The sequence below is a fragment of the Bidens hawaiensis genome, unplaced genomic scaffold, assembly GCF_021521415.1.
Source record: "Bidens hawaiensis isolate Kalapana, Puna unplaced genomic scaffold, B.hawaiensis_p1.1 tig00002438_1, whole genome shotgun sequence".
Taxonomy (NCBI): Eukaryota; Viridiplantae; Streptophyta; class Magnoliopsida; order Asterales; family Asteraceae; genus Bidens; species Bidens hawaiensis.
In genome coordinates this window covers 250,425-261,846 of record NW_027491134.1, presented here as the reverse complement: position 1 = coordinate 261,846, position 11,422 = coordinate 250,425, and the positions used below count along the sequence as shown (strand labels likewise).

The following is an 11,422-nucleotide window of genomic DNA, read 5'->3' as shown; positions in this document are numbered from 1 at the left end:
TAGCTATTCTACATTAAACTCACTAATATCAACTTTGAAAGCAATTTCCTCTCCAACTGAGAGTTGAGCTCTTCGGGAAAACTTCCCATATTACCAAAGTGTATCAAAATGTAAATTTAAAGATGCATTCAAAAGTTATACAGACTAACAAGCAATTATTACCAAACTATGTAACGCTTTCTTTTCATGATCCACCAAAGCCACGTTATAATGCAATATATTTCTTTCAGGTCTAGTGGTTTATTCAGGGCCGTCTCTGAGAATTCAAATACCAAGGCCGAACATAAACAAAAAGGCCCATAGGCCCTAACGAGTAACGAAATACGTAAGATAGTTTTTTTAAACGACATTATATAACAATAAAAATAGTAAATATATAGTAATAAACTCAAATACAATAGTAGCTAACCTCTAACCGATGATTCGTGAAGCTCTCCTAGCATTCTTGACAGCAAACTGTTTGATCACCTCTTCGCAGTTTATACTATCTAAGATTTCGCTCTCGATGGCTATCATCGTCAATCCATTAAGTCTTTCTTGGGACATTGTGGATCGTAAATAAGATTTTAATAACTTCAACTTTGAAAAACTTCTTTCTGCGGATGCCACTGTGACTGGAACAGTTAACAATATTCTATATGCAATCCTTGCATTTGGGAAATTTTCTTGGGTCTCGTTCAAATGCTTCAAAACTTTAATAGGGTTACTAAATTCCATGGTATATAATGTGTCTAATGAGCTTAACTCCATATAAAACTCCTCACCATCAATATCCGATCTTCCTTCAAACTGTAGTGCATTTTCAAGAAAATTACAGGATAACTTAAGATCTTCATCTTCAATTCCTCTCAAGTTTTGTGGAAACAAAAATCCAAATAATTTCTCATAATTTTTGAATTGATCAAATCTTGTCTCAAGAGAAGTAATAGCTTGATCAATAATATATAAAAAATAATTTACTCTAAAATTCTCTTGAGGAGTAAATGAAGCTTCTTGCCTACTTGAACACTCATCACTTTGTTTTTTCCTTTTAATTACACGTTTTTGTGCAAATATCGGGTCGATGCCCATTTCAAAAGCAATCTTCTCAGCTTCATCTATTGCTTTTGAAAAACCATTTTCTCTAAATTCCTTGAAGAAGTCAATCAATCTTTTTTATTTCTTTAATAGCAATCTCTAGGTGCATATCTTTCGATTGTAACCTTTTGCTCACTATATTCACCTTGTCTAACACTTCATCCCAGATGATAATTGATAACAAAAAGTCAAAACCAATATTTTCTGCTATTGTAGTTGCTTCATCTGCAATTGCAAGATCACCATCTTTTTCTCCAACTTCAAGTAAAGCCTCTCGTACATCAGCAAGTTGCAATTTAATAGCTTTAACACTTTCGACACGACTTTCCCAACGCGTTTGGGATAAAGACTTCAGACTCCAAGATTTAACATTATCTTTCAAATTTTGCCATCGATTATTAGAATTTGCAAAGATAGTATACATACGTTGGATCTTTCCAAAAAAACTCTTTCCTTTAGTAGAAATGGTAGCCATATCATATAATGTACAATTAAGAGAATGACAACCACAAGGAGTGTAAAATGCTCTAGGATTCTCATTTAAAATTCTCGTTTGCACTCCTTGGTGTTGTCCTTTCATGTTTGCTCCATTGTCAAAACCTTGACCACACATATCATCCAGTTCTAAACCAAGAGACTTTAACTCCTCAACTGTAATATCAAATAATCCTTTCCCCGTGCTATCATTAACATCTAAAAACCCTAAAAAGGACTCCTCGACATTAACCGAATTATAAGAGAACTTTAAATACCTCACAATTATAGTCATCTGTTCTTGGTGACTTGAATCTGAAGTGCAATCCAATATGATTGAATAATATTTTGCTTCCTTTATCTTCTTTATGATTTCTTTTTTAATTTTTTGAGCTATCATAAAAATTAACTCGTTTTGGATGTTGTGTCCAAGATAATGAACATGAACCTCATCATTTATGATACGTCGGACATGCTCTTTGATAACCGGGTCAAACTCTTCCAACATTTCAACAAAACCCAAGAAATTTCCATTACCTATTAAAAACAAATTCAAATAAGAAGTACAATTAGTTACAATTTGACTGAAAAAAAAAAACATTTTACCATTACCTTTTTGATACAGTTTTTCTTTTGTACCACGAAATGCTAAATTATTTTTAACAAGAAACTTGACTAATGCAACGATTCTTAAAAGGACTTGTATCCAATAGTCTCTTTCTTTCTTGAATTGCTCGTACTAAGTTTTATCAATTATTTCGTTCAACTTTAATCTTTTACATATATCAAACCAACTATTCATATTTGCGAGATGATCCAAGGAAACTTCGTGGTTTTTGATACTAGTGGAAGCATGGTGCCAATTATTATAACCTACCCCATCCAAATTACCATTCGGGAGCCCTTTTCTAAACACTTTACAACAAAAACAAAATATCTTGTCTACCTCTATCGAATATACTAGCCATGGGCGATCACATTTCTCCAAATTTGATAAAGTACTTGTATATAAAGCTGATGAAAATCTTCTTTTAAGCTTATCATACGGACCGTTTACTATATTATTATCTCTTTTAAGACATTTTTCAACCAAAAGTTTAATCTTATCAGAATTAAGTCCTTCCCACCTTCTTGGGTCAAATATATCAATATGGTTATGCTTGACATGCTTTTCATTTATATTAACCTACACAAGCTCTTTCTCTTCCGGCTCTTCAAGGACTATTTCCACATGATCTTGTTCATTAGCATATTCTTGCTCTTCAATAGGCTTTTCAACTGCCGGTTTTTGTATAAATTTATGCATAGCACCGGCTTGAGACTTTTTCATTGCATCATCTCGTTTTCTTCTTTTTTTTACGCTTTTGAGCACCGGATAATTGTTTATGAGGCATATTCCTATTATTTGATATTTCAAAGCAAAATTATTAATTATACTCAATTATACATTATATATAATAGTATAATACACAATTGTACATTTGTACTCATATACATATGAATATGACAAATCTATATTAAAATATTAAAGAAATCTATATTATATTATTCAAGAATACTACACACACCTACCAATATAACAAATCTATAAAATATTAAAGAAATCTATATTATATAATTCAAGACTCAAGACACTACACACATACACCTACCTTCTTCAACAGTTTAAATCTTCAAGACCTCCCTGGCTCTCTATTAGTCCGTCCGTCCATCACCGCCACTTCTTCTTCTTCTTCCCTTCTTTACAACCAGGTAGGTCACAATTAGTCAATTAGGTTTTATATTTTCCGTCAGTCCGTCCGTCGGCCTTTCGCTTCCTTTATCCGCCGGCTACTAGTTTTGCAGTTTTGGAATTCAATCGCATCAGATTATAGTTATTATAATTTTTTTAATTAATTTGGGCCCAATACCACAAATAGATTATGATAACACAAAAATTAGTCCCAATATGTAATAAGAGGATTAATGTTTATTTCTATTCTATAAAAAAAATTTTAAAAATATATATATACAAAAAAATATATAAAAAAATTGTGCCCCGGAAAAGTAGGTGCCTCGGCCGGTTGTCCGGGTTGCACCACCCAAGAGCCCTGGGTATATTTTAACGCCCAACATAAATTAAGATAAGATGACATGACGCTTTAACTATGGATTAAACCACTTCACACTTGTGTTAAAAAGGGTCATGGATTATACTATTCACGGGTTACAAGACAAAGAACAATATATTAAACTAAAAATTAATAGGAGTGAGATTGAAAGATGGAGTTAAGAGCATTCTCATCCCATCCATCATCTTCTCCCCCATCTTTAAATTTTAAAAAAATCAACTAAAAACTAACTCCATCCCATCTACTATTTTGTTTACCCCAACCTTAAATTATAAAAAGTTACTTTTTAAATTATTGTGAGTGTATAAAAACGAAAAATATAGTAAAATAATTGTTTGTGAGTATGATAAAGATAAAAATAATGGATGAGTTGTGGAAGATTTTTAAGAATGAGTATTAAATTTTGAAAAATATAAATCTTATTTAAATTGTAGGGTAAAAAATGATGAATGAAATGTAAATGCTCTAGAAAGTGAAATAGGAAAAAATAAGTGATGTGATGCTACGGAGTTACGAAAGTATACCCTATTCGCGAAAATATCCTTGCGTCAAGAGCTAACATAATTTCACAAAGTAAAAATGTGATCAGCCCATAGTATCTAAATTAAAAATTTATATATAATAATAATAGAATGTATATTCGTATCTTGATTTTTGTTTCTAAACTTGCTCAACAACTTCTTCTGCCGTTATCACATTTACAGCCACCGATCACTGTCTGTCACCGCCGTCATGTCTCTAATCCAAAGCTTTCTACAGCAATATCCCGCCGCCGTCACACAATTCCTTCCATCTCGAATACTCTCCGTCAAATTCACCGTGTCTTGTTGCGCCGTGTCGTCTCCGGTGGCCGTCGTTAACGGCAACGTTGATTTGAAAGCGGTGGAGAGGAATGAGATTAGGTTAGGTTTGCCGAGTAAAGGTCGAATGGCCTCCGACACGCTTGATTTGCTCAAAGTATGTATTCAATTTGCATTTACATTTACTTTTGCCTATTCTGATTGTTCTTTTCTTTTTTGTGAATGCAGGATTGTCAATTGTCAGTCAGGCAACCGAATCCTCGTCAATATGTTGCTGATATACCTCAGGTCTCATGCTTTCATTCAATTTTTATACACACATATCAAATTTCATATATAATTTTCCCTAAATTTTACCAATTTGACTGAATATGATCGATTTTGAGTGGTAGGAGCCAAGTAGGTGAAATCGAATCTGTGGCCCTTAGATTTCCGATTAATCGGCATCTAATCTTGATTTTTACAACACTGAATATACGTGATTTCTATAAGAACATTATATCTATAGGTTATCTTCAGCCAGAAAGAGTTGCATAGTGCTTGGAAATGTTAAACACGTGTTACCTTTTAACACGTTAAAATTGATAGTAGTTTTAACCTTTAAGAGGATGAAAGCTAATTTCATTTGAAATCTGTCTCCAATGTATGTTTTTTTTTCCAAATTGAACTATTGAAGTTGAAGATATGAACTTACATATGGAAAACATGATTTTTTGGTTGGCGATTCATTTGATTGGATGCTATATTATATAAAGCTTCACTTGCCTGATTAATGGAACTTGCCATGGATTATGGTCAGAAATTTGCACAGATTGATCACATAAACGCAAACTGGTATTAGTTCTTCCCTGCTAGTACCAAATGCAAATGCTTTTAGTTGTACATGAAATGGATTATTCTTTCTCTTTTTGAATCTAGTTGCACTATTTAGGGAGATTGATTTGGAATATAGTTAAGCAGCAGCCCTTGGTTTTTAACCGCATCTATCATAATTAGTAGTTATTTTATGACCATAAATATTAAAAGCTAGGTTGTATAATCTCTTTATGTTTAGTTCTGGACCAATAATATATATTCCTTGGAATCTTATTTTTAACCGGGGGGGGGGGGGGATTCCTCATTTAACCTCCTTATGACTTATATAAGTTATAAGTTACAAAGTTGTAACTTATGACATACACTTACAAAACCTAACTTTCCCAAACACCTTATAACCTATAAGTTATAAGCTATAAGGAGGTAAAATAACGAATGCTGGACACCCCCCAAAATAAATTGAATTATGTCTTCTTCTGGAGTATAACAGAAAGTTGCATGTAAAGGATTCATGAGTCAGTCACATCCGTATATAAATATTCTGTACCGTTATGGGACGCCATGAGTTGTAATTCTGCTAGCAAAAACACAGCACCTACACAGTCACATTGCATTTGAGATATTAACAAACTCGTACTCTTAAGATCGAATTTGTTTCTGAAGTTGACTTATTTTCAATATCTGATTGCAGCTCTCAAACGTAGAAGTCTGGTTTCAGCGCCCAAAAGATATTGTAAAGAAACTAGTGTCAGGAGATTTAGACCTTGGTATTGTTGGCCTTGACACAGTCAGTGAATATGGACAGGTAAAATCAAAGTCACATAATTGGATATATTTTTATTCTTGTAAATATTTGTAGCTAATTTTCCTAGTTTCATTTCATACGTGATACAGCATCATATTATTATGGAGTGTTTATCACGATTTTGTGTAGATTTTATTATATGGTAGTAACTTGTTTTTTTCTTGTTAAATCTGTAACATTATGTTTTATAAAGTATAAGACTTTGTTGTAACGAGAACACCTTGTATTTTAAGTTCTTGATCTTGATTATAAGTTTCAAGTTCTGTATTGAACCAAAGCTTCAATTTTGATTGTAAATTGATATATTTTAGCTATGAATTATACTGGCTAGTAGTATGGTCTTTGGTTTGGTGTGTTTAATTGGATGTTATAACGTATAACTTTATGCTTCTTAATTGTTATTCAATATTCATAGGGAAATGAAGATCTAATCCTTGTTCACGATGCACTTGCATATGGAGATTGTCGTTTATCTCTTGCAGTAAGTTATACTTTTTTTTAATAAACAAATCAGGAAGTAATAGTTGTATTATTAAAGTTAAAAAAACGTTTACGTGAGTTTCTTTTCTCTATTATTAATAGATTCCAAAGTACGGGATCTTTGAGAAAATTAATTCAGTGAAGGAACTAGCAGAAATGCCTCAATGGACTGCTGACAAGCCTCTAAGAGTTGCCACTGGTTTCACATATGTAATTTTTTTATTTGTTTTTCGTGATGCTATTTCCTATTAATATTAACCATTTCAGAAGTTTATGTTGCTTTCTTCCGCCCTTTCCTTCAGCTGGGTCCTAAGTTTTTGAAAGAGAACGGGCTTCAGCATGTTGAGTTTTCAACTGCTGACGGGGCGCTCGAGGCAGCTCCTGCGGTGAGTGATTTTTCAATTCAAGTTCATCTATTATGATATGCATGATTTCTTTCATGAAAATTGGGGTCTCATGTCACATGTCTTTTAATACTCCTCTTGTTCATGTCTAGCGATAAAGTCTCTTTATGTTTCTCATTTAGTTTCTTGAGGTGTCATCACAAATACAACTCATTAGTATATAGATCCAAGTAATGGTTTACATGATCGAATTGGTGTTTAAATGGGCCAAGCCTGACCAGACTTGAGCTCGTGGAATTTATGAGAGGTCGAGCTTGAGCTTGGCTTCATTTGAACTTTAGTTTTAAAGCTTGAGCCCGGCTCGTGAGTAGTTTTTATAAGATTGGGCGTGCCTTGTTTATTTTTTATTAACTAATTTATTAATTTTTATAATTATTTTTTGTATATGTTTTAATTCTAATATTTATAATTTTATATATTACATAATATGTATTAGTTATTTCTATTATAATTTTATATTTGATAGTTATTATATTGTGTAAACATATATTATATATTAAATAAAATATATAAATAGCAGGCTCGTTTAGGCTGCGAGACAGCTCAGATAATTGAAGCTCGAGCTTGTTAAAACAAAAACTATTTTTAGGCCTGAGCTGGTTTTGAAAAAAAAGGTTTATATTTAGGCTCAAGCTCGTTTAAGCTAAGCTTGTTTCTAGCTTTTAACTAGCCAGTCTTGAGTAGCTCATGAGCTGCTTGGCTTGTTTACACCCGTAACATCAAATATAATTATGGATGAGCATGGGTGAGTTTGTTATGGCCTAAAGCCAAACCTATAACTGTTGTTTCGGTTTTATTTTCATAACCAGTCAAGCTTAGTTAGGCTCTCGAGCCTAGCCAAGCTCAGGTTTGGGCTCGGTTATCAAACAAGTTTAGTTTTTGACTGAAGCTCGGCTTGACTTATTTACACCACCCCAAAAACATGTGTATACTTATATTTATACACAATCATATTTTGCTGCATCAATTTCATCACACATCTTCACTTGCTTATTTAGATGGGGATAGCTGATGCCATTGTAGATCTCGTTAGTAGTGGGACCACATTGAAAGAGAACAATCTTAAAGAAATCGAAGGCGGAGTTCTGTTAGAAAGTCAGGTAAAGTTTCTTAACCCAACCGTGCAATGTTTGTTTTTTTTAAGGTTTTGGGTTTTTAAGTAGAATGATTTTCAGGCTGTCTTGGTTGCTAGCAAGAAGTCTTTACTCAAACGCGAAGGTTTACTGGATGTCACACATGAAGTTCTTGAAAGATTTGAGGCGCATTTAAGAGCACTCAGTCAATTCACGGTAAGGCGATTATTCTTATATGGCATTTTTTAATGTAAGAATGCGTATTTTCAGTCGAAGAAGTTTTAATATCAGAGTGTGATATTATACCACATTTACCCAACAAAATATCATAGTTTCAAATATACCCACTTTCAAATTTATGCCATTTATACCCTTCTCTAAAAACTTGCATTTGGATATGAGAGTTTGGAGTATAAGTAGAAAAAGAAACATATGGTCAGAGCATAAACTGTATTTGATGAAATGGGATAATACCATATTTGCCCAACAAAATATACCCGCTTTCTGATTTATTCCATTTAATACCCTTCTCGAAGAACTTGTGTTTGGATATGAGAGCTTGGAGTGTACGAAGAAACAGAAGGGTAGAATGGTTGTATCGTAGATTGCATATTCTGAAATGGTATAATATCATATACAGACAACAAAGTATGCCCACTTTCAAGTTTATGCCGTTTATACCGTTTTCTTTTAAAAACTTACCTTAGGATACGAGATATTGGAGTGTAAGAAGAAAAAGAGTATGCCCACTTTCAAGTTTATGCCGTTTATACCGTTTTCTTTTAAAAACTTACCTTAGGATGCGAGATATTGGAGTGTAAGAAGAAAAAGAAGGGTAGAATGGTCACATCATAGATTGTATATGATGAAGTTAGGGTTGAGCAACGGTTCCCACTATCCCGACTCACCAAGACCTGACCTGGAACCGGGTCGATTCTTGTACAAACCCAGAACCGACACCGTACCCTAGTAAGCCAAGGTGGTTCGGGCTGCAGGTGGGTTTCGCAGGTCCAAAGTGCATTCCGTTCTGCAAGAACACGCTTCTTTATATTTTCCAGCTCACTCATTTGCCAAAACAAAGTAGGTTAGCCCATCTGTTTAAGATTATACATACCACAATCGCTATAAAGTAGGTTACCCGACCATTATCGCTTTCAAGTAATTTGGGATTACATACTTGTAGAAAATAAAGAACTTAGAAGAAGACGAATTTCCGTGATCGATTGATTATCTTGCCGACATGTGTTCGCAGATTGTAGGGTGGATTGATGTTTTAACCACCTATGTGATATGATGCTTAAAAATTCTAGGTTTGTTTTGAATTTATATGAACAATCGGGTCCCTGGTTTCTTAAAGGTTCGCAGTGGGTTTTACCCGGAACTGACATGGAACTGTTACGCCTTAGAACTGCAGACCCACTAACCAACCTTTCACCATCCCGGTTCTTAAGAGCGGTTTGAATGGTTCAGGCCCCCCTGTTTCTGGTGGGTGGGAACTGTGATCCGCTCACCCCTAGATGATATGGGATAATACCATATTTACCTATATAACCCTTCTCTAAGAACTTGCGTTTGGATATAAGAGTTTGAAGTGTAAGAAGAAAAAGAAGGATAGAATGGTCATATCTAGATTGTATATGATGAATGGTATGATACCATATACGCTCAACAAAATATACCAACTTTCAAGTTTATGCCATTTATACTCTTTTCTTCTTAAAACTTACTTGGGGATACGAGAGTTCAGATTGTAACAAGAAAAAGAAGGGTAGAAAGGTCATATCACAAAATGTATTTGGTGAAACGGTAAGATACCATATTTACCCCACAAATATACTCAGTTACAAATTTATTCCATTTATACCCTTCTATAAAGACTTGCTTAGGATACTAGAGTTTGGAGTGTAGGAAGAAACGGAAGGGTAGAACGGTCATATCATAAATTGCATTTGATGAAATGGCCAAATATGAAACTTTGCCTATTTTATATAGGAATATTTGATATTACTTTCTTTGGTTGAATAGATATGATATTATACAAGTGCCTTGAAAATAATATTTTTTTTTTAAGTTGAATAGATATGATATTATGCAAGTGCCTTGAAGATAATATTTTTTTTTCAAATTTGTTATATAGTAATTACTAATTACAAATTTCTCATTACTCAGTACTTATATTATGCACGTCCACAGGTAGTTGCCAACATGAGGGGAACCAGTGCAGATGAAGTAGCTGAGCGAATTTTGAGCCAACCATTATTATCAGGGCTGCAGGTATCTTTAAATAATTAGAGACAAATATCATTTTATTTTCCTTTTTAATTTAAATTATTTTATTGTCAACAAACAGGGACCTACTATAAGTCCAGTGTTCCGTAAAAGTGAGAGTGGAGTAAAAGCTGATTATTATGCCATAGTCATTTGTGTACCTAAGAAGTTACTCTACAAATCCGTTCAGCAGCTAAGAGCGGTAAGATTTTCAACTTGTTAAACATGGTTATCAACCAAGCCCACTATGGCCCAAAATGTTATAATTTGAATATAATGGTGGTGCAGATTGGAGGCAGTGGTGTTCTTGTGTCACCTTTGACTTACATCTTTGACGAAGAAACTCCAAGATGGCAACAACTTCTTTCAAAACTAGGGCTTTGAGGTATAATACGTTTTGCACCGACTATAACTGTTAAGTAATTTTTGTCTATACTTTTTCTGTAACGAATTGTAGAAATGTTTGTGGCTTGGTCGAATTTAGTTGAAACTTAAAAGACTATTTTGTAAAATTCAAGAATCACTCGGGCACCAATCATTTCTTGTTCCTCTCTTCATCGTTCTTGTTCTCAATTTTGACATGGCGATAGCTCAACTTTCCGGTTTTAGTTTTTACTGTGATTGTTAAAGCAATTTAATAGACAACCTCGGCCTTGACTGGACTCTTGACTCTTGATACTTAACCCGATCACAACCAACATCTCGGTCACAAATAAGACAACAATATTAAATTGTCCTGATATTTCCCCGACAGACAACAAAATATATTGTTGCACACTTAAACGTTAAAAGTAGGACTAGGTTCCTAATTAGTAGCTTTGTCTGTTCTTTTTCGACGAAGTTCGGATATATAAAGTTTCACTGTATGAGGGACTCCATTGTTGATATGATGCTCCATATCATTATCCAACTGATGAAAATTGCCATGAATATGGAAATGGATTACTGAGAGTGAGAGGCAGACCCAAGATATTATTTCAATGGGGTCTGCTTTTTTTTTTTTTCCGGGATCAAAATTTTCACATCCAAACATTAGAAATTTTGGGTCGGTCGTTGTTCGGCACAGGTCGAGGTGAGGAACATAATAAAATACAATATTATAAATAAAAGATGA

General features: G+C 33.8%; 2 protein-coding genes across 2 annotated transcripts; one reads left to right on the top strand and one right to left on the bottom strand.

The window, feature by feature from the left end:
• Positions 1–411: 411 nt before the first annotated feature.
• LOC143619386 (uncharacterized) lies at positions 412–2,881 on the bottom strand. The gene is made up of 5 exons (XM_077091331.1): positions 2,742–2,881; positions 2,429–2,621; positions 2,164–2,290; positions 1,223–2,088; positions 412–1,131 (listed from the first exon to the last, which is right to left on the bottom strand). Exons 1-5 carry the CDS (start codon positions 2,879–2,881, stop codon positions 412–414), a joined length of 2,046 nt encoding a protein of 681 aa, XP_076947446.1.
• A 1,513-nt stretch (positions 2,882–4,394) lies between these two features.
• LOC143619401 (ATP phosphoribosyltransferase 2, chloroplastic-like) lies at positions 4,395–10,787 on the top strand. The gene is made up of 11 exons (XM_077091340.1): positions 4,395–4,619; positions 4,691–4,750; positions 5,970–6,083; positions 6,499–6,564; positions 6,666–6,773; positions 6,866–6,949; positions 7,966–8,067; positions 8,143–8,256; positions 10,234–10,314; positions 10,391–10,510; positions 10,597–10,787. Exons 1-11 carry the CDS (start codon positions 4,395–4,397, stop codon positions 10,690–10,692), a joined length of 1,170 nt encoding a protein of 389 aa, XP_076947455.1. The 3' UTR covers positions 10,693–10,787.
• Positions 10,788–11,422: the final 635 nt, after the last annotated feature.